This window comes from Natrix helvetica (assembly GCF_964273705.1).
Source record: "Natrix helvetica genome assembly, chromosome: 12".
In the NCBI taxonomy this organism is placed as follows: Eukaryota; Metazoa; Chordata; class Lepidosauria; order Squamata; family Natricidae; genus Natrix; species Natrix helvetica.
Window position 1 is genome coordinate 6857730 of NC_138556.1, and position 24054 is coordinate 6881783.

The window sequence follows — 24054 nt, forward strand, 5'->3', positions numbered from 1 at the left end:
TAAATTCCAGGAATCCCCTTGTAGATTCCGTGTGGATTTGATCTGTGCTAAATCTTCCCTGGCGCATGAATACATGTGATGTATTATTGATAGACTGTAATCCTTAAAAAAAGGATAGAAATATAAGGCTGACATGGCAACGTATGTTCTCCTGCCCCCCCGAATCTGCCAGACGTAATGACAGATTTCGGTACGCCTGCTTCCAATTTAGAACAACTTCACACAAGACACCGAATTCTTGCTATGGAAGGGCTGACAGGAGCGCCTTGCTTGGCAGTGCTGACAACGTTTGATGCTGGGGGAAAAAACTTCTGGAAAGAAGATGCTCAGCAAAATGGACCTCCGTCTGCATTCAACGTACCCATCTCTGCTTTTCATTACTACAAGCAGCTGGCTGGCTTTTTATCCCGGCTGAAGGAAAGAAAAAAAACCCAAACCCACAATAATACAACTATGGGGACAAAGAATGTGTTACCTTCGGTACAGAGCATCTCCTTCGGTTTGGCCATCGCTGCATGCATACGCACCCCAGAAGTGCAACGGGGGACATCCAAGAGAGGATCCGCAAAACAAAAATGAGAGAGAGGGGAGGAGAGAGGGAGGGAGTGGGAGAGGGAGGGAGGGAGAGGGAGAAAGAGAGAGAGGGGTGGGGATAGTTAGTAATCATATGAACTAAAAAAAATCCACTTTGTTCTGTGACAGTCAAGTCCCACTTCAAATATTGTTCCACGGTTGTGCGTATTTCAAGAATATATATGGGAAAGAGCTGGAGCCTGCTCCCAGTTTGCACATGCGCAGAGTTGCCGGACAAAGGGAACAGCTTATTTTATTTATTTATTTATTTATTCTTCACATTTCTAAACCGCCCCCTCTCCCAAAAAGGGACTCGTAGTAAGCTAACTTACTTGGGAGTAAGGCCACAGGTGGACGATGAATGGCCCCTCCCAGTGGAAATAAAAGAGGAGCGAAAGGGGAGTGGAGTTTGCAGGAGACCATCGGTTCGCTTCATTGGTTCGTGACTCTCCGAGGCTCCTGGCCCATTTCTGCAGGTATCGGCCTGGCATCTCTCCAAGCCAGATAAGGTCTGTGACTGAACCCTTGAAAGGCTTCGCTGGGTGTGAATGAGCAGAATTCACAGTAACTTAATAAAAAAGGATTTGTTGTCAGGACAAGGAGTCTGCTTCGTGGTTTGGGGAAGTCTACGTCAGAACAGCTGCAGTAGTTGGAATCTGACTGCGCTTCCTCCTCCATAAATGATAGGACTACAATTCAGTGCAGATGTGTCGCTGAAGAATCGGTAATTCTCACCAATCCTTTTTACTGCCTCTCTCCAGCATCTGTTTCCGCACTGTTTTGGGAATGTAAGAACCTTCGAAACGGCTACTCAGGGAGCCCGGAACATTATAGTAGTAAGTAAATATTAAAAGTGGCTCCCCGTATCCTCCAGCAGAGCAACCCGTGAGTGATGTTCTGTTCCCAACAGTCTGAATCCAACTATAATGGCTTTCTCAGAGCTTGGGAAAAAAGCCGACGGCTCACAAAATATTACAAACGTCGAACATCTGCAGATTCTGGCTGCAGAGAGAGATACTTAGGCTAGCTCTTCTTCGCCTTAACATCCAAAGCCCATCCTTTAGATCAGGAAACCTTCCAGTTCTGTAATTCTATTATTCATTCACACTTTTAGTTCAGTGATATCAACTCTGTCCACAGCAGGATGAAGTGCCTGATGGATTTTATCTGGCATTAGAAATTAAGCGGTGGGGACATGGGGGGCTCAGTGACTAAGACGCTGAGCTTGTCGATCAGAAGGGTCAGCAACTCAGCAGTTCGAATCCCTAGCACCACCTAACAGAGTGAGCTCCCGTTACTTGTCCCAGCTTCTGCCAACCTAGCAGTTTGAAAACACATAAAAATGCAAGCAGAAAAATAGGGACCACCTTTGGTGGGAAAGTAACAGCGCTCTGTGTGCCTTCAGCGTTGAGTCATGCTGGCCACATGACCATAGAGACGTCTTTGGACAGCGCTGGGTCTTTGGCTTTGAAACAGAGTCAGGAACGACTAGCACATAGGTGCGAGGGGAACCTTTACCTTAGAAGTTAAGTGGCATCCAATTTAGTTGGCACTTGAATGAAAGAGCCTCAGCAAATCTCATATATCTACATTTCTTCAGGACATGCAGGCAAGTTAAAATTATGCCGTAGAAGAAAATGATAAACGATGCCAATGTGTTCATTAAACCACTAGGAAAGCAGTGACAAACAGTGCCTTTTCCTTACTGGATCCCAATAGTTGTACAATGATACATTGGTACTCCACTGCTTTGAAACTCCTCTAGGTTGGTTCTCAAGGCATTTTGATGTGGCACTCATCATCTGTTTGGTAGTCAACGCACCAAGAACTTGCAAGAACCCTGTGACTTACTACGTTATTCCTAATGGGACAAATGTGTTTGGTAAATCATCGTTTTTGGTACTCATAGTGCCTCTCGGAACCAATTAATGAGGAGTACTGAGGTATCACTGTAGTATGAATTTGCCCGGCACCACAACACACAACCACAGATGCCGGCCTTGTGTCCATCCCTTCCTTCCTACCAGGAAAACCAGAATGGCACCAATGGTCCTACTTACATTTCTTTTAATATCGCCCGACTTCACCACAAGTCTTAAATTCAACACAATCACGCCCATATCATCCTCCAAGCTGTTTGGGTCTTCCAATTTAAGAATCCTCTCAGTAGTCCTGGATGAGAAAAAGAAAAAGAAAATTGCACACAGCTAACAACCAGGATCCACCAAAAGCAGTCTTTACAGGTGTCATCCAGGTCACGGTTGTCCCAAAGGTGCTTTTTTTCAAGAGGCAACTGGACTTTCTGTTTTTTTCTTTACTTCTCATCCAAGAAAACCTCTTCCTTAAGAAGCTTCTTGGATGAGAAGCGAAACGTCTTCAAAGAAAAACCAGAAAGTCCAGTTGCCTCTTGAAAAAAAGCACCTTTGGGACAAAAAGGCTTATAATTAATGTAAGAGCAAAACACTGAAAAAGACTCAAATATTCACCGGGCCATATAGAATGCAACAGAACCGAGCACTTGATGTGCCCTGCGATGGATAACTGCATTTGGAAAGAAAAAAATATATAACTGTTGGATTACCTGTTCAGTTCCAGTTTGTGAAGCATTAGGACTGCTGAACCCATAAAATCCGAGGAAGTCAAGTCTCTATCATAAACCTGAGAAGAGGAGGAGAAAGTGGGGGGGGGGGGGAAATACAGATCTGATTATCTGAAAATAATTTCAGGTTCGCCTTATTATTAGTTCAGTGTCGGCCAATGAAACTGCACCAATCATGACGGTAAAAAACAAGAATAAGCTTCCCATCTCTGCAATCACAGCCTTGTTTTTTGCTGTTGTGTTGCTATCACTGATTGAACTATTCCCAAAAATAGACACCACGTTTCCACAAATCAATGTCTTGGTTTTTTTTCCCCTCCTTTCCAAGCGCCACCTTTTTACCTGTTACAAACCAAGAGGGGTTTATACAGGTTATCAGTGAGCCAGCACAATTTACTAATTAGTTACTTTACAACTGTAGTTCTGGAAACTAAATAGGCCCATGTTTTAGGACAACAGATACTTAACGTGTTTATGGTTCCCCTACAAATGCCATGTTTGCCTCCTTTAGACAGGCAAGCCCAAACAAACTAAAACAGAGTTAGGCCCATAAAGTCTCCTGAATTATTATCATTATCACAATTTCCATTTAACGACCCCATAATCCCTTGTGGGGTGACGTCTGGGCAACTGAATGGAGCTAGCAGAGTATTTTAATGGCCAGATGCCCTTCCGGTCGCCAATGCGGAGTTTTGTTCAGCAGAAATTTTCTCGGTGTGCCCAGAGAGAAAAATACACTATATTGCCAAAAGTATTCGCTCACCCATCTGAATCAGAATCAGGAGTTCCAATCACTTCCATGGCCACAGGGGTATAAAATCAAGTCCCTAGGCATGCAGACTGTTTTGACAAACATTTGTGAAAGAATGGGTCGTTCTCAGGAGCTCAGTGAAGTCCAGCGTGGAACTGTGATAGGATGCCAGCTGTGCAACAAATGCAGTCGTGAAATTTCCTCGCTCCTAAATATTCCACAGTCCATTGTCAGCTGTATTATAAGAACGTGGAAGTGTTTGGGAACGACAGCAACTCAGCCACGAAGTGGTAGGCCACGTAAACTCGTCAGTGTGTGACCTCACAAATGCGCTTCTGGAAGAATGATCAAAGATTCCCATCAACACACTCCTGAACCTTTGGACAGCCTTCCCAGAAGAGTTGAAGCTGTTATAGCTGCCAAGGGTGGACCGACGTCATATTGAACCCCATGGATTAGGAATGGGATGTCACGTACGGTAAGTTCATATGCAAGTAAAGGCAGGTGAGCGAATACTTTTGGCAATATAGTGTATCTGCCTCTACCTAGGATGGAACTCACCGCCTCCTGATTTTGAGGCGAGAGCTCCACCTCTAGGCCACTGCACCCCTCAACAGAATGTTTTCTGGATGTCTCCACCTAATTTGGAGTTAGAAAGAGTTAGGGCACATTTCCTTGGAAAGAGAGAGTAGAGGTTTTCTAGTAGGGAGTACACTGGTATGGAAAAGATCTTTGCAAGCAATGTTCCACCTGCGATCCTTCCCTGACACTCAACGGATATGTGGGAAGCCAAGAGGCGGCCAATTCGCCAGTTTGTGAAGCATTAGAATTGCTGAACCAACTCACAAAATCGGAAGAAGTCAAGTCTGATCATACAGCTGATGCATATGGAATGGGAGAAGAGGGAGCGGAACAGAGGTGGGATCCTATGGGTTCGGATGAGTAAGTAGTAACTCGGCCTGCCACGCCCCAGAACTGGTTCTAACAGCAGTGGCACCATCTTCATTTTGGGTTCTGCGTATATGCAGAACAATCTTCATTGCAAAAAATGTATTTTTTTTCCTTTTGTAACATTGTCCGCATGCGCAGACCTTTTTAGGTACAAATGCACACATGCGCAGAACATGCTTTTGACATATGCGCTTGTTTCACACACACGTGTGCGCAAAAAAAAATTGCCCGCCGAACCAGCAGTCATGCCGGTAGCAACCCACCTCTGGAGTGGAAGCAAAAAATGGAAATCTGGTTGTCGTGAAATAATTTCAGGTTGGACTTTTTTAGTTCCATGTTTTCCAATGAAACTGAACCAACTAGGTCCCCAAATTGTTGGAAATGCCAACAAATATCTGGCACATATTACCATATGTGGTGGACCTGCATAAAGGCAAGGAAATTTGGGATGCAAATCCATATGTGGTTAGAAAAAAATGACCAGGCAACGTATAGAGTTTAAGCCAGAATTGTTTTTATTGGGCATTATATCAGATGATTATGATAAAGGGACAATATATCTAATATTACGCATCTTGACCTCAGCAAGAATTGTATATGCGCAGCAATGAAGAACAAAAACACCCCTTCAGAGGGGACGATAAGGAAGATAGTAGTCTGTGCGGAAATGGCCAGGCTAACGCTAAAAATAAAAGATAAAGGAGATACAGAATACTATTTAAGATGGAATAGATTCTATCAATGGTTAGAAACATAAGGTAGAAGTTGGAATGCGAAAGAATCAGGTTAGGTGGACATGGAAAGAAATATTATGTATGAATTAAGGTTAAAGTTCCTCTCGCACATATGGGCTAGTCATTCCCAAATCTAGGGGCCAGTGCTCATCTCCGTTTCAAAGCCGAAGAGCCAGCGCTGTCCGAAGACATCTCCGTGGTCATGTGGCCAAGCATGACTAAATGCCAAAGGTGCACGGAATGCTGTTACCTTCCCACCAAAAGTGGTCCCTATTTTTCTACTTGCATTTTTTAATGTGCTTTTGAACTGCTAGGTTGGCAGAAGCTGGGACAAGTAACAGGAGCTCAGTCCGTTACGTGCTGCTAGGGATTTGAACCGCTGAACTGCCGACCTTTCTGATCGACAAGCTCAGCCTCTTAGCCACTGAGCCACCGTGTCCCATATATGTAGGTATTAGAACGATAGATAAGTCGACATACTAGAATATGATGGTCAGAAACTATTGTACAACACTAGCACTGTTTAAAAGAGTAATTATGTTATTTTGTTTTTACTTTTGTTTTACGGTAAGTGGAACGCCAGGACAATTACACTGTATTCAATATATTTATATGTAAACAATAAAAATATATCTTAAAAAAAAAGAAACTGAACCAACTGTTAATGTAACACAAAAAGGAGTAAGTTCTTGGTCTCAGGAGCAGTGATTTATCTCCAATTTGGCAGGATTCTCTTGGGTTCAGAAGCAAGGATCACATCAGTGGGAGTATCTGAGTACAGCCACAACAGCACAGTGGTTAGATTTAGAAGGCTACTTCTGCTGAGCACCAGCCGTTTGGCAGTTCAAATCTCACCAGGCTCAAGATTGACTCAGCCTTCCCTCCTTCCGAGGTGGGTAAAATGAAGACCCAAATTGTTGGGGGCAAGAGGATGACTCTTTAAACTGCTGAGAGAGGGCTGTAAAACACTTGTGAAGCAGTATATAAGTCTAAGTGCTTTTGCTGTTGCTATTGAAGACAGTATAAATCCGTGAATAAATCCAAGACACGATAAGAAAAGAACATAACATGAATACTCAAGAATACTACATGGCAAGGAAAGAAAGGTTGTGAGCCCATTCAGCCAATCAGGGAACCCCAAAGAGATCATGGTTGATGGTCCTCTTCAAAGCCTCCACCCACTCGGTTAGGTCTTCACTGAAGATATGATATAGCCTCTGAACCATCTTTACGGACATGTGTTTCCCATATTTCATCCTACTGGAATTTACCAAGGACGAGTCTATCTTATCTTATGTTTAGAATGCTTCATCTGGTTTTGCCAAAAACCACCAAGGATAAGCAGGATTTGTTTATACCAGATGTTGATGAGACAGTCTCAAGGTTATGGAACATCTGTTTCTCAAGGTTTGGGGTTTTAAGATGACAAGGTCACCCTACTCTACAGAGGTGTCCCCCACCAAGGACAGGGCAAAGGAAAGCATCGATGGAGTTTAGGAAAGTGTTTTTCCCAGTGGGTGTCAATCAATCCCGGACTTTTTTTTTTCTTAACAGGCAAGTACAGATAATCCTTGACTTACATCAGTTCATTTAGTGACCGTTCAAAGTTACTGTCAGCCCTGGAAGCCATTTTTTTACTTGGAGCTTCAGAGCTGCCACATTCACTACCCTGGGAAAATGGGAGGGGGGATTGCAAGGAGTTGGTGGAGACCATAACATAACAGTAACAACATTCATTTCTCTGGGAGTCAAGGACGTTCAGACTGCAGCTGGAGTGGTGATTGTCTCCAGTTGGGACGATGAATTGATTGAACCATTTGATGGACTTGTAGGTGCAGGGGATGGGTCTTTGACTTTCTTTCAGTTTCGGTTTTTCCCAGATGTGCCAATATGAGGCAAATCTAGGCAACATCCTAAAAAGCAGAGACATCACCCTGCCAACAAAAGTGCCTATAGTCAAGGCTACGGTTTTCCCACTTGCAATGTATGGCTGTGAAGGTTGGACCATAAGGAAGGCTGAGCACCAAAGAATGGAGGCCTTTGAACTCTGGTGCTGGAGAAGACTCCTGCGAGTCCCTTGGGCTGCAAGGCGATCCAACCGGTCATTCCTAGAGGAGATCAACCCTGACTGCTTTTTAGAAGACCAGATCCTGACGATGAAACTCAAATACTTTGGCCACCTAATGAGAAGGAAGGGCTCCCTGGAGAAGAGCCTCATGCTGGGAAGGATGGAGGGCAAAAGAAGAAGGGGACGGCAGAGAATGAGGTGGCTGGATGGAGTCACTGAAGCAGTTGGCGTGAGCTTAATGGACTCCAGAAGATGGTAGAGGACAGGAAGGCCTGGAGGAATGTTGTCCATGAGGTTGTGATGGGTCCGACATGACTTCACAACTAACAACAACAACAACAACAATAAAATGTAACTTTGAGGAATTGCTAGCCTCGGAGTCTTCTTTCGTTGGGGGTGTTACTTGGAACCCTGATAGTTACAACAGCACTGAAAAAAGTGACTTATGGCCATTTTTCAAACTTACGACCATTGCAGTATCCCCTGGTGACATGATCAAAATTGAAAGTGCTTGGCCGCTGACTCATACTTGTGACCGTTGCTGTGTCCCAGGGTTGCATGATCTCCTTTTGCGACCTTCTGACAGTCAAGGGTCCCCCCCCCCAAAAAAAGGTCGCAAAATGCGGCAAAATTCACTTAACAAAGTGTCTCACTTAGCAACAGAAATGTGGGGCTCCGTTGTGGTCGTAAATTGAGGACTACCTGTAGTATATTCTGTATTCCTGAAAGACTACAGTGCATTAGCAAAACAAAGGATTTCGTTTGTCAGCCCTGCAGCTTTTATTTCATCACTGATCCATTTCTGGAACTGCTGAGTGGTTGATAGGACACCGTTGCATCCCTGAATGAGTGGCTGCTCTGCCCTTGCTTTATTTTGTCCTCAGGAGGTCTTTTGAGAAGCCACGATACGTGTGTGTGTGTAGGAGATGAGCAGGCCAAGCCTGAAGGGGGAGTCAAATGCATCATCAGTTTGGAATCTCTATGCCGCCATAAGAGACCTCAGTCCAACCTCCCTTGAAATCTGTCGATTCTGATCTGGCAGCAGTTGCCTTGACCAGGGGCCAGCAACCTTAAACACTCAAAGAGCCACAAAGGTCCTAATCAGAAGCCCCCCGTTCAATTCTGGAACCGATCAGAAGTCTGGTTCCCCCACCATAGAGTCTCCTCCTAGCGCGGCACCCTTTTTCCTCTGCTGACCAGAAATCTGGTTCGCCCACCATAGAGTCTCCTCCTAGCACGGCATCCTTTTTCCTCTTCTGACCAGAAATCTGGTTCGCCCACCATAGAGTCTCCTCCTAGCATGGTGTCCTTTTTCCTCCACCTGTCCTAATCGAAAGCCCTATCAATTGTGGAGCTGACCGGCGAAAGGGAGCCACCGCAGATGGATGAAAAAGCCATATGCAGCTCCAGAGCCGCAGGCGGATGACTCCTGGCCTTGACCATTAGTAGCTCAGATTCTTGTGTAAAGGTAACATGAAATAAGTTTGTAGTACTTTTGAACTCTCTCCTGGTTCCCGACTTTTTGTACCTGACAATCTGGGGCTCAGCACATGGAAAACATAGGTAAGGAAATGATGGGAAACATGAGTAAAGAAATGATGGGAAACATAGGTAAGGAAATGGTGGAAAATATAGGTAAGGAATTCAACATGGTTTTATGCATGGAGAGAAATTGCACGAAATGGCTTTTGCTTTGGGAGGCAGAAAGAGGGAGGTTGCAAAGTTGTGATGACATCCTTAAAGGAAGTGAAGGGAGTTGTACAGTTTGCACTTCAAAGCAAGCCATCTGGTTGTAAACATCCCCAAAGGGAATTACCTACATCTGAAAGATTCCTTTAGGTAGCAGCCTTTCCTCAAACAAAAATAAAAAATGCATGGATGAATTCTCATGGAACTCTCCCTCCTCTTGTTAACACAAGCGAGTCGGCTTGCAGGGGGACAATATCACACACGGCAACATTTGATGCGGTCGGATGGACGGCTTACCTTCACCCAGAGTCTCTGGTCCAAAGATTGTATTGGAAGCACAACGGTTTCATCCCAAACTGGATTCAGGTTTTTATAGACCACTTTGCTTTTATACAGGGTTTTCCCATTCAGCTTAAACTTCACGTATGGATCACTCGTACCTTAATAGCAAAGCATAATAAAGATTGTGTTAACATAGTTGTGGAGTTGTGCAGAATGGGACAGTGTACAAATTTAAATCATGAATATCACCATCCTTATCATCATCATCCTGGATCCCTGGAAAGCTCTCTCTCTCTCTCTCTCTCTCTCTCTCTCTCTCTCTCTCTCTCTCTCTCTCTCTCTCTCTCTCCCTCCCTCCCTCCCTCCCTCCCTCCCTCCCTCCCTCCCTCTCTCTCTCTCTCTCTCTCTCTCTCTCTCGGTGTGTGGGTGTGTGGGTGTATTCCAGCATAACTCTGGAACGCCTTGAGCAATTTCAACCAAACATGGTACACAGATGACTTATTCTCTGGAAACAAATACTGTGGAGGTAAGACACTCCTAACACCCCTTGGGGTTCTGTTACAATACAGCCTGTTGTGCCTTCAAATGGCTTCTACTGTACTGCAGTAAAATTGCTCAGCACAGTGGAGTTGCCATGGTAACGGCTTCACAGTACTCCACAAGGGGACTCCCTCTGGTAAGGGGGAAAATCCAACATTAGAAACTACATCTGGTCCAGATTATTTTCCCCCTATAAATAAATACCCAGGCAACGCCAGGTTATCTCCTAGTAAGTAGATAAAAATGTCAAATCCAGTCTGAACATCTGGCTGACTATGGGATGAAATATCATAATAACAACAACAACAAAATAACAGTGATAGTAATAGCAGTAATAGTAGCAGCAGTTCTCTCTGGAATCACACTGGAGAGGTATTTTGCAGAGTTTCTGCCTGAAAAATGGAAAAAGCTTTCAATAGTAAAAGACTTCCTAGCCTATCAATTCAAGCTTGTAAGTGCCAATTAAAATGATCTTTACAGACTATATTTCCTAGCCAACAAATAAAGTCTCCAAGTGGAGCTCAAATTCTGATGACACAGCCATGAGTATTTCATACGAGTTTTCCTACAGTTCATACAGTTTGGTTAAGGCCTAGTGGTTAGGGCCTCAGGCTAGAACTTGAGAGAACAGTAATATGGCACTTTGGCACTTTCCAGAAATGGAAAAAATTATCCTTTATCTTGATCTTTGGCTGACATTTCTCTTCTCTCTCTCTCTCTCTCTCTCTCACACACACACACACACACACACACACACACACACTCACACACACACTCACTGTTCTCACTGTGAGGAAATGTCTCCTTACTACTAGGTTGCTTCTCTCCTTAATTAGTTTCCATCCATTGCTTCTTGTCCTGCCTTCAAGTGTTCTGGAGACTAAGTTGATCATCTCTTTCTCCCTTTCCCGCTCTCTCTCCCTCTCCCTCTCTCGCCCTCTCCCTCTTCCCTCCTCTCTCTCCCCCGCCCTCCCTCCATCTCTCCTGCCCTCTCTCTCTCCATTCATCTCTCTCACCCTCCCACTCTCTCTCTTCCCCGCCCTCCCTCCCTCCCACTCTCTCTCTCCCCCTCCAACTCTCCCTTGCTCTCCGTCTCTATCTTCCCCGTCCTCCCTCCCTTCTTCTTTCTCTCCCTCCCTCCCTCTCTCCCGCTCCCTCTCTCTTCCCCGCCCTCCCTCCCTCCCTCCTCCCTCCCTCCTCCCTCCCTTCCTCTCCTCCCTACCCTCCCTCCTTCTCTCCCTCCCTCTCTCCCTCCCTCCATCTCTCCCTCTCTCCTTCCCCCTCCCCCTCTCTCTTCCCCACCCTCTCCCTCTCTCTCCCTCCCTCCCTCGTTCCCTCCTTCCCCCTGCCTCCCTCTCTCCCCCCATCAACTAAGAAGATTACTTTTGTTAGTTAGTCCTCTTTGAAATCCTGTATTCAACATTAGGGAATAAATCAACAAATACAACCTGATTTTGTGGACAGTCCAGAAGAAGCAAAACCACTGGATAAATACCAAGCAGCAAACATTTCAAAGAGAAAACCTTGGTAAGCGTCAGAAACAAGAGGAACAGAGCTGAACTGGTATCCTTTCCTTAACTGCTGTTCAATATTCTGAACACTTCTTCCCTTTCTTAAACAAAAATGATGGAAGATGGAAATTGTACGAAAAAAGGGAGAACAGAGAGGAGATACCCAAATCCTCCACTTAACAGAATAATAGAGTTGGAAATGACCTTGGAGGTCTTCTAGTCCAACCCCCTGTTCAAGCAGTGGAGCCTCTATCATTCCAAACAAGTGGCTGTCCTCCAGTCTCTTCCTACAAGCCTCCACAACTTCAGTCTTTCCACTGACTAATTGTTCTCACAAGAAATAGTTTGCTTCTCGCCTTGACTAGTTCCCACCCATTGCTTCCCCTGACAAAGGAATTACCTTGATAAAGAGGAGACGGTGGCCATTTTAAAAGAAGCCAAACATCCCCCTCGGGGAGAGGGGGCGGTCTATAAATCTAATAAAATTGAATTGAATTGAATACTTTAAAAAAACCCACATCTGTTGCTCTACCTGAAAGAGTCCACAGCAAGAAAAGTCCATGCAAAATGAAGTGGCCTCAATGCACAATGTATTAATGCACAAGTTAGAATAATTAATCAATGCAACAACCTGCCTCCAGGAGTTGTGAATGCTCCAACACTGGAAGTTTTTAAGAAGATACTGGAAAGAGTACAGGGAAGAGCAAGAAAGATGATTAGGGGACTGGAGGCTAAAACATATGAAGAACAGCTGCAGGAACTGGGTATGTCTAGTTTAATGAAAAGAAGGACTAGGGGAGACATGATAGAAGGGTTCCAATATCTCAGGGGCTGCCCCAAAGAAGAGGGAATCAAGTTATTCTCCAAAGCATCTGAAGGCAGGACAAGAAGAAATGGATGGAAACTAATAAAAGGAGAGAAGCAACTTAGAACTAAGGAGAAATTTCCTGACAGTTAGAACAATTAATCAGTGGAACAAGTTCCCTCCAGACGTTGTGAATGCTCCAACACTGGAAGTTTTTAAGAAGAGATTGGGAAAACCATTTGTCTGAAATGCTATAGGATTTCCTGCCTGAGCAGTGGGTTGGACTAGAAGGCCTCCAAGGTCCCTTCCAACTCTGCTGTTCTATTCTATTGTATTCTGTTCTATTCTCCTCTGTGTGTCCGTTGTTGTTTTTGGTGTATGTGTTTGTTTGCTTGCCTGCTTAAGTGAAAAGAGAGGTATCCATGCCACAAATCTCAACTTCAACATGCAAACTGCAGGCCAAAGCAATCCCTACAATATTTCTCCTTCTAAATAGGCGGGGGGGAATCCCCCCCCCCCACATAACACAGCATTGACCACACAACAGCTTCAGCTGGGTGGGATAACCTCACCCCTGCCTGCTCCCTGCAAAACAATGCTCTCTCCCAACCCAAAGGAGTTTTTCTTTCCCTTTTCTTTTTTGGGCGAGGAGGAGGGAGGGGAAAGGCGAAATATAATGAAAGAGTATTTTAATTAAATGAGATGGGTTCCCTGGGATCAAGACTTCACGCCTTTCAGCTCCCTCTCCAAATAAATATCTCCGAAGCGGCCCTCAGTAGTGTCACTTACGGTGGGGTGGGGGGGAGAAGCATGCTGGGTAATCCCCAGGCATCTTGACAGCTACCTAATGTTCAAACTGTTTCACGGGTGAATGGCGGCCCTTGCGTGAAAGAAAATATTAATGCCTGGAATTAATAGGGAGATGGAAGGGGTGGGACGGGGGGAGGCGGGGGGAGGATAGGATAGCCAGAGCCAAAATGAGGGGAAGACATGTCAAGTTAGGAGAATGTTAATTGTGGGGAGGGGAGGGAGAAATAATTGAGAGGTTGTGGGAGAAGAGAGGCGCAGTGGGGAGGGAGGGGAGGGAGGGATGGGTGCATTTGACGTACCCACCCTCAGCAAAACCAACAAACAAGCCAGGGAAGCTTGTCAAGAAAGTAACATCTCAACCAGGCGAATGACAGGGTGGGGAAGAGCAACAAATGGAGACAGGAGGAGGAGGAGGAGGGGGGGTCTTAAGAATGCAAGAGAGAAAGGGGGAAATCCCAGGGGGGTCTCCGTCAGTGTCAACTAACAGATGGGGTGAAACCTCCATCTCAGCAGCTTTACAAACAACGGAGTCGTGGGCATTGACTTAAGCAGCCCAGACTGACAAGCAGTTGTCCGTTCAATCCCACGGTTCTGGCGCTGTTGTTTTAAGGATCTGTTTTACCTTTCCTCCTTCCCCCCCCCAAAAAAGAAGTAAATATTTTCTCTGAACAGCATCCTGCCGGCAAATGTAAGCCGTTGTTTTCCTTGCGGGGAGTCAGAAGGGGGATGAACTAAAAACTTTAAAAGAACTCTATCCTTCGATTATGCTTCCTAAATCAGGGGTCCCCAACCTTTCGGACCCCAGGGACCCCTAAATTCATAATTTTAATCCCACAGACTACTAATATGAACTTTGAACTTCCTAATGACCGGCTGGGTGGGTGTGGCAAAGTGGTCATGTGTTTGGGTGGGTGCGGCCAACTCAATGTCAGTTATGTCAGGGGGCGCCTCGCCAGCCTCTACTCACCCCTCCCCTCTGAGCCACTCCTTGCCTGCACCCCTGGGCTCCTTAGGGCCCCAACAGGAAGCAGTTGTTAGAGCTAAGCAGCCACCAGGAGAAAGAGTTGGCAAAACAGCTCAGTTCAAATTGGATCTGACCGAGAAGGAGGCTCAGCAGAAGAACCTCACTGAGGACTACGAGCATAGGCTTTCCAAGCAGAGGAAAGACCTGCGGGAATGCAAGGCCAGGTACCGGCGCCTGGAGGCTCAGTGGGCTGAGATGGTCAGCCAGTTCCAGGCCATGATGCAGTCCCACTAGAAGGAGGCCCTCCGGCTCTTTGCCACCAGCGATGCTTCCCTCCAGCCTTCACCCAAAGCCCCCCACCAGGAGGCTGAAGCAGACCCCAAGTCGAAATTTCTGTCCCCCTCCAACCTGCACAAAAAGACCTTGAAGGGGGAGACTCTCTGCAGCAACACAAGCGTTCATTGCACGTATCCGGCCCAGGGGGTGTACTTTGGGGATCCCTGATTTAGTGCAATATAAAAAATGCAAATATTTTTTCTGCAGACCACCAGTTGGTGACTGCTGTCCTAAATGGTATTCTCATTTCTTTTTGTAATTTGGAACATTGGGAGTAGGGTTGAGACCAGAACAATTATCTGCTTTATTCCATCCAGAGACGGGATGCTTATTTGGTGAAAATAAGCCATGCCCATTCAAAAGAGCGGCTAAAACAATTTGCTATCCTCCCAAGTAAATAACTTTAAAGAAACAAGACAAGAGGAAATGAAATCCGGTTGTCAGGCCTCCAACCGTCTTTTCTTTTGGATGTTTGGCCTGCCACACTTTCTATTATTCTGCTATACATTTTTCTATGGTGGGAAAATGGGAAGGGGGATTGTACAGAGTTAGATGATATGCAGCCATAACAAAATTATTTCTAGAAAGCCAAGGTCATCCTTTGCCTCTGCACCTCTGCACCTGACAGGAACTGGATGGGTGGAACTTCCAGCATGGCAGTGGAAGACTGGACCATCTGATGGGCTTGTGGGTGTGGGGGCAAGATCTTGAACTTTCAACGGGGGAAAACCTGGAAGCTTTCAGATTCAGGGTTTCCCAGATGTGCCAACATGGCTCTCTTCATAAATTGGAATTTTGAGCAGTACTTTGCCTTGGACTCTGATTTACTTTTGGATGCTATTTGGAACCCTGACATTAACCCGAATCTCCCTTAAAAGACTTCACCAATTACCCGGAACTTCAGGGTGCTGTCCGGGGTCCTGAGCCCCAGCACCGACCTGAACCTGGGCAGCGTAAAGACTCAAGGAAGATAGAGGAAGAGAAGAAGCCCACGGGGGAAGCAGTAGATGACAGATTGCCTATCTATGTCAAGACCATCTTTGTGCCTTCCCAAGCCGTGGTGGAAGCTGCGGAGTTCTTTTTGTGCTCATAGAACAGAGAACAAGAGAATTGGAGGAGACCTTGGAGATCTTCTAGTCCAACCCCCTGCTTGAGGCAGGAGACCATTCCTAACAAATGGTTGTCCAATGTCAACTCATCTCAGCCTTTCAACTTCATTGGTTAAAAAACACCAGCTGGTTTCTTTTCATTCCCAGGTTTCTTCTTATTAAAAGACCGACTCAATTCGCTGGAAGGAAACAATAACAACAACCACCTTCGCCTTGCTAGCTGGTGAAGACAACGTTGCTGCAAATACTGAAAAAGTGAACTGAGGAAGTTTCTTAGATGAGAAGCGAAACATCTTCAAGGAAAAACAAAGTCCAGTCGCCTTTTGAAAAAGCACCTTTGTGACAACCATGACCAGGATGGCTGAGAATCTCCATAGATATGGCTACAAATAAGTATATTGTTCACTTAATAAGTTGTTAAGATTATTACTGTTGAGATAAAAAATTTCCTGTCCAGTCGTGTCCAATTTTGGGGAACGGTGATCATCTCCATTTCTTGGCCAAGGTAGCCAGCACCGCCTGAAGACAATTTCCATGGTCATTGTTAGGGATGTAACCCTAGGCTTGGCTTGGCAATGTATATAAGCTATGATTGTAACAAATGTATCTATTACTTTAAATGCTAAAGAGATGTAATTGGTTTGTTACCACAAGCAGCCATAAGAGGGAGCCAGAATGACTGTTAGCTCTCTGTTTGTTAGACTCTGATCGGTGTATTGTGAGGTACTGTGGTTTGCTGCTGTTAGCTGTTTTGTGTGCTGGACTGACTATTTGATAACTGAATGACTGAACCATGTATGACTTGGACTGTTAACCGGACTCTGAATACCTCTATATTTCCACATAGTAAACTACTATATTTTATACTATTCGGTGTCCTTGTATGCTGGTTTGTGCATGTTCTTCCATACCACTCTCATTACGCTTCTCTGCACACTCGCTCTCCGAACGGGGAGCTTACTTACTTAACAGTCATGTTACCAGCATAGCCATATGCCAAAGGTGCATGGAATGATGTTAGCTTCGCATCAGAGTGGTACCTATTTATCTACTCGCATTTGCGTGCTTTCGAACGGCTAGGTGTGCAGGAGCTGAGGCAGGAGCGGGAGCTCACCCATTATGCAAAACTCGGGTCTCGAACCTGGGCTGTCAGCTTTCCAGCTAACAAGCTCAGAGTTTTTAACCACTGAGCCATCGCGCCACTTGTATAATTACTGTTAATGCTACTATGACAAACAAGATTTTGTAAAAGAGCTTGCGGGGCAGGAAGATTAATGAGCACCAAGCCAGATGCTTACATCATGGTGATAGCAATGCTCCCCCTTCGTTCTAGATAAGCTACTCCATGTTCTAGTTTTGGGGTCCCCCAACTTGTGGGCTATGGCCCACTAGCAGACCATGAGAGGTTTGCAACCGGGCTGCGGTAATGGACAGTGAGAGGGTGGGCACATACATCCTCACTTGCACATGCAGCATGCTCGGCTGCATCTGCAGGCTCCATTTAAGTGAGTGGCAGGCGTGCACGCACGCCACTTGCGCAAATGGAGCTGTGTGCAAGCTTGCCAATCGCTTGGGCAGAACCATCCCCTCCCCACCCGCCCCCGGCCAGTCTGCAAAGCTGAAAACGTTGGGGAACTCTGTTCTAGATTGACTACTCAATCAATCAAACTTTATTGATTAGCCCTTGGGCCACATCAGAGTACTAAGTTCCAGAGACAGAAACTACAGTTTAAAATGAAATTGAGATAAACCACGATTTAAAATGTAAATGAAATAAAATACAATTTAAAGTGCAAACAGAATAGAGTGCAATAATTTAAGTTGCAAATTAAATATGCTTAAAATTATATTACAATGTCACCCCGACGTCTACCCCGTCGAGTGGTCTTTCCTACAATCTACCCCGTTCTGCTGCACCAACTTTGTCCTTGTTTCCATCAACTTTACAGTAAATTTGGCAATCCATTTCACCAACTGCAAATTAGTACCTAACAAACAATGTGGCAAAAAGCGCTCTTTGGACTTAGGAGTACTGGTATAAAAGATCCTAACCAGCTGATTGACTACTCTTTGCTCCAAATAAGCTATCCCTTACTCTGGATGCAGAGGTTGGGTATTCAGAAGGTTCTGACCAGTTCTGGAGAACCGGTAGCGGAAAATTTGAGTAGTTCAGAGAACCGGCAAATGCCGCCTCTGACTGGCCCCGCCCCCATCTATTCTCTGCCTCCTGAGTCCCAGCTGATCGGGAGGGAATGGGGATTTTGCAGTATCCTTCCCCTGCCACGCCCACCAAGCCACATCACGCCCACCAAGCCAAACCCACAGAACCGGTAGCAAAAAATGTTGAATCCCACCACTGTCAATGGGATAGGGGCGCGGTGGCTCAGTGGCTAAGACACTGAGCTTCTTGATTAGAAGGTCGGCAGTTCAGCGGTTCGAATCCCTAGCGTTGCATAACGGAGTGAGCTCCCGTGACTTGTCCCAGTTTCTGTCAACCGAGCAGTTCAAAAGCAGGTAAGAAATGCAAGTAGAAAAATAGGAACCACCTTTGGTGGGAAGGTAACAGCGTTCCGTGCGCCTTCGGTGTTGAGTCATGCCGGCCACATGACCACGGAGACGTCTTTGGGCAGCACTGGCTCTTCGGCTTTGAAACGGAGATGAGCACCGCCCCCTAGAGCCAGAAATGACTAGCACGCATGTATGGGGAGAACCTTTACCTTTACCTTACTCCGAATGGACTACCCTTCAATCTAAATTATCATCATCATCATCCATCCCGTGGACCAGCACTGGCCCCATCCGCAGGATGCAGGCAGCACACAAACCCATGCGCCCTCCAGTCCACGGAAAAACCTCTCTCCTCAGAACCAGTTCCTGTTGCCCAAAAGGTTAGGGGGCCATTGCTCTCAATAGGCTGTCCCTTTCTCTGGATAGGCTACCCTTTATTCCGAGTAGGAGATCCTGGGCTCCTGATGGGCTACTTTTTATTTTTGATCACTTATAACCCAATTCAACCAATGCTGGGCCCAGAACCGACGGTTCAGCAAGACAGCTGTTTACTTCCTTCTATGACAAGAAAAGTTGACTCTTTCCCGCTCTCTATTTACTCTTCTCTTCCTAGAGTCATAAAGGTGAGCAAATTTACTCAGGAGACTTAGCGGGAAACTGTCAGATGGCTTTGAACATTTAAATAAACGACAGCTACCAGGCCCATCCACCTGCTTCCCGAATTCCCCGAGAATTTTAATAGGCTAATATGTTACGTTTGCAGAAGCTGTAATGTTGATTTATCTGCCCGCAACGCTCATTCTTCCGCGTGATTGATGACAATATCTACAATAAAGCCACTATTAATTTATCCAGAAAATGCATTCAGTTAAATGGGTCTGTAATTGCTCTGGTGTCCCATCCCCCTGCTCCAATCCCCCCCCGCCCCACCCCCGTTATAGGAACAGCTTGGATTCCTCTTCGAAACCTGGCATGACTTGGCCAGCGCAATAGTTCTCTAAATTTGCAAACACACACCTCCTAAAATCATAAGTGACTTTGATGAGGATTCTCACGAATAAGACGAAAAATGATAAATACTGTATTTTTTGTTTGTTTTACTTACTTACTTACAAATTTTATACGGCTGCCTAATTCATCCTTGGTGACTCTGGGCATCTTTTAAAAAAGCAAGGTTCTAGATCAACAGCCTGGCCTGTTAATTTTAACTCATTTTTTAAATGTATTGTTCCATAAATTCGATTTGTTTTTGTTTTTTGGATATATATTTAATTTCTTTTTAACTTTTGGGATGTGTGTTTTTTAATGTTGTACGCCGCCCTGAGTCCTTTGGGAGAAGGGCGGCATATAAATCCAATAAAAACAAAACAAAACAAACAAACAAACCTTTGTCAATGGGCCATTAAGGCCCGAGCCAGTCTATTCTATATAACAAAGGTCTACCTCCTTCAGGCAGAGCCCTAATAGAGCCCATCTAGCAACAGAAACTCACCACAGGACACCTGGAAAGATTACATCAGACAGCAAGGCTCAACCAAGCCTGGGACACAGAGAGCCTACTAAGTTAGCTAAGACCCTCTGGCCCCTGGGAATCTGACCACCAATCAGACTACATTTCTTACACAGGAACAGGAAGCTCTAAGGTGGAGCCCAGGAGAGGGTATAAAACCCAGGGACTCTCAGCATCTCTGCCTTTTTTTTCTTCAAACTTTTCAAGGCATGTGACCCATTTTTCCCCAAGGATCTCAAGCCATGTGGTCCCGTCCACCATTAAAATCATCTTTCCAAGCAGCCTCCATGTTTCCAGTGTCTTTTTCCCCACTTGGAGCCGAACCCAGAAGGACATTTCTTCCAACACTTCCCACGCTTCAATTAATATCAAAGTATGAAGAGGCGAAGAGGGGCGTCACATCCATAGGGTGAAAGAAAAATGACGGGTGGAAAAAAAGCAGACTCCAGCATCTTCCACCACCTCGTAGTCATAAAGCTAACTGAAAAGGCAACCTTCCCCAAATCTGAAATAAATTCTGAAGAATATTGACAACAAGGAAGTAAAAGAATAATAATAACCCCCCGCCTTTTTGCAGGAGAAAGCTTTAGGAAAAGGAGAAGTCAGATTTGGCTCAGTATCCAAACAATGTGCTCCCGAATGTAGAGGCTGATTTAAGAAGCTTGAAATAGGGGAAATAGCAATAGCAGTCTTTATTTTGTGGAAGAGATCAACAGATGGCAGTTGGCAAAACACTGGAAAACACATATTTACTCAATTCTTCTATTCTAATACATTGCAATGCCGTGAAATATCCAGCAGAGGGAGCCACTAAAACACACATTAAATGTTTTTTTCCTAACTGACTAGGACAGAATGAGGTTTTTAAAGATCTGTTTATCAATAAGAGATCAGATATGGGATGAAAAGATAGCAGCTTTCAGAGAGAAGGTGATAAGTCATTAAAATTGTTTTCCCTTGTGATGAAAGGGGAAGTTATTTCTACATTTCCTTTTCTTTGCAATGTTCTTATTTTTTCTCTATTTTTCTAATTTCCTTTTATTCTTTTATTTCTTGCAGTTTGCATTGTTTTTTTTATCTGTGATTAAAGGCAATATTTAATAAAATTAATTACACACACACACGCACACACACACGGCTAAGGCCAGCCACATTACAATTTTAACCAATATTTCTCTCATCTGATTGGCACAATGGACTACAAAACCATCATCCAACCACAAACTCAGCTACTGCAGCCTGTTTAACAAACCACAGTTAAAAGAAACCATGACTTAGCACAATGGCTGAAATGAGCCATGGTTCTGTTCGCTTTGATGAAATGACCTTTTTATTGAAACAAAAACATCTTTGGGAGAGAAAAAAAAAAAGAGGACAAGTTCTAATCCATATTAGATATTTTGCATTGTGGCCCCATAATACAATCAAATCTTTTTCCCCTCTTTTTTGGGGGAGGATGTTTTTTTCACCACTTCAAAGAATTTGATAGCGGGCTCATTGGGGCCTTTGCTGTCTAAAGACTTGCTAAATAACCTCTAAACCAAAATACCACCAAAAGGAAACAAGGGTGGCATCACATTCTCACTAAAATCACCGGGCCTCGTCAAAAAATGTAGAATAATCTCAGATCATTGAGCTTCAGGGGAATTGTTGCTGCCCACTTCCTATGGAAAGCTACTCATTCTTTTAGTAAGAATCTCCATTTCCACATGCAGCAGGAAGTGGTAATCCCCCACTGGCCTTCGTAGATGGGGAGAGCTGGTATACGGTTGGAGGCTAGCAGAAGTTTCAAGGAGCCTAGGCTGGGCTGGATGTCATTCCGTTCTGACAATTAATCGGGTTTGTTGGTTTGTTTTAATTCAGAGAGCTACAAAGTCCAAACCTCAATGGTGTTGCTATTTACATATGAATCCAGGGTAGCCAATCGTACTCTAAGGAGGTGCTTGCAACGTAAACATTTCCCAGCCATTTAAGTTAAATCAGACCTCAAGAAAACCCACCGGTGTACATGGAATGTAGTTCTCTAGCAAGAAAAAAAGGGAAGGAAAGAAAGGAAAGGAGAAAGAGAAAGGGAAGGAAAAGAAAGGGAAGAAAAAGAAAGGGAAGGGAAGGTGGAGGAGAGGAAAAGAAAGGGAAGGGAAGGGGAGGGGAGGGGAGGAAAGGAAAGGAAAGGAAAAACAGTGCGGGCGGGTGGTGCCTAGGAGTAGGGCCTTCTCTGTGATGGGCCCAACCCTCTGGAACGACCTCCCCCCCCCCCCCCCCCGATATTCGAACCACCTCTGATCTTCGCTCCTTCCGCAAGAAACTCAAGACCCACCTGTTTCGAGTAGCAGGTCTGGCCTAATTATAATCGTAATTGTATTTACAAAGGGAACATCTATTACTAACTTTCCTGGATGGCTTTTTAAATTTTATATTGGGGTTTTAAACGGGTTTTAAAATTGTTTTTAATTATTTAAATTGGTTTTGGGGTCTTACATACAGACAGTATGTGTGTGTTGTTTTTGTTCAATGTCTTATGTTATGTTTTTGTTGTTTTGATCATGAACGGTCTGTACACCGCCCCGAGTCCCTACGGGGAGAGGGGGCGGTCTATAAATTAAATAAACCAGCCATAAACCATAAACCAAAAAGGAAGGGAAGGGACATGTACATTGCTCTTTAACAAGAGAAATAATTAACAGCTTCTTACTCAAGGCTGTGATTATTTCCTTCCTCCCTACCTCCCTCCCTCTTTCTGCATTTATTTCATAATTCTTTCCCACGTGTGCTTGCTGGATTCTGGTTTTGTTCTTTTAGATTTTGCTTTGTCACGGACCAATAAAGATTACCCGTCTGTCAACTTGGATGTCCCAGGGCGTTCTGTGAAGATCACAATTTGTGTCAGTGGCCAATGGCTGAACTTCAGTCGCATAATTTCTCACGGAAACCAAAACGTAAAATGTACACAGCCTTGATGGGTTCCTGCATTTATGTGTCTCGGAAATCAGAAACGAATCAGAAAGGGACTCACCACAGCGATCCCGGATGACCAGGTTCCTGCCTTCTTTAAGGTGTATCAGCAGCAGATACACAAAGGAACTGGGTTTACTCAAACCATCATTGGCTCCCTCAAGACTCTTGAAAAAAGAAAGTCAGCTATCAGTTTCACTTTCCCCGAAGAGCCAACACAGACAATACTCAGTCACCTTTCTAGAAACTGACTTCACAAGAAGTCAAATTCCCTGCTGCAATCAACTCTTGATTTCATCCACCTCCCTTCTCCATCGTTCCTTCCGTCACCTCCGTGACTACCTAAGCCAGTGATGGCAAACCTATGACATGCGTGCAACAAGTGGCACGCGGAGCCATTTGTCAGGGCACGCGAGGCGCTGCCCTGTCAGCTGGCCAGCGTGCATGCGTGCGCTGGCCAGCTGAGTTCACCTTTTTAAAAGCTATTTTTCGCCCTCCCCAGGCTCCAGAGGCTTTATAGGAGCCTGGGGAGGGCGAAAAGAGCCTCCCCCCCCCCCGGAGACTTCAGGGACCGTCCGGAGGCTTCCCTGAAGCCTTCGGAGCGCTTAAAACCACCCTCCGAGCAAACCGGAAGTCACTTCCGGTTTGCTCAGAGAGTGATTTTAAGCATTCCGAAGGCTTCAGGGAAGCCTCCGGACAGTTCCTGAAGCCTCCGGAGGGCCTCCGGGGGGAGGTGCGGGGGAGGCTCTTTTCGCCCTACCCAGGCTCCTATAAAGCTTCTGGAGCCTGGGGAGGGTGAAAAAAGCATGTAAAAATAGGGGGGTCGCGCATTGTGCGCGCATACGCACTGGTGGGGGTCGCGCGTTGCATTATGGGTGCGGCATGCCCGCACACACACACCCTGCGCTCCCCCCACTTGTGGCACGCGAGCCAAAAAAGGTTCGCCATCGCTGACCTAAGCAATTCTTGGTCTCCAAACTAAATGTTATCTGTCAGGATGTTTTATGCGTCTTACTCGAAATCACATACAATCCGCTCTTGAGGAAACTGGCAAATTAAATATGGGAACATGCATCAATGTATCTATCTATATTATATGTACATATATAAAAATGGCTGTGTATGCGCGTATGTTCCAGCATAACTCTGGAACGCCTTGAGCAATTGCAACCAAACTTGGTACACAGATGATTTACTCTCGGAAGAAAAATACTGTGGGGGTAAGACACCCCTAACACCCTTGGGGGGGGGAGTCCCTGTGTGTGTGTCCCAATATGTTTGTGTTCCAGTATAATTCCGGAATGCCTGGGCCACTGAAATGAAAAGGACTGAATTATATTTACAGTGTCAAGTCACAGTACT

General features: G+C 45.2%; 1 protein-coding gene across 1 annotated transcript in view; it reads right to left on the reverse strand.

The window, feature by feature from the left end:
• Positions 1–24054, reverse strand: part of MCTP2 (multiple C2 and transmembrane domain containing 2) — a 155896-nt gene that overhangs the window by 93474 nt on the left and 38368 nt on the right. Inside the window, 5 exon segments of the mRNA XM_081964588.1 lie at positions 476–511; positions 2634–2745; positions 3155–3231; positions 9663–9805; positions 22754–22859. Coding sequence (XP_081820714.1) covers positions 476–511; positions 2634–2745; positions 3155–3231; positions 9663–9805; positions 22754–22859 — 474 coding nt within the window.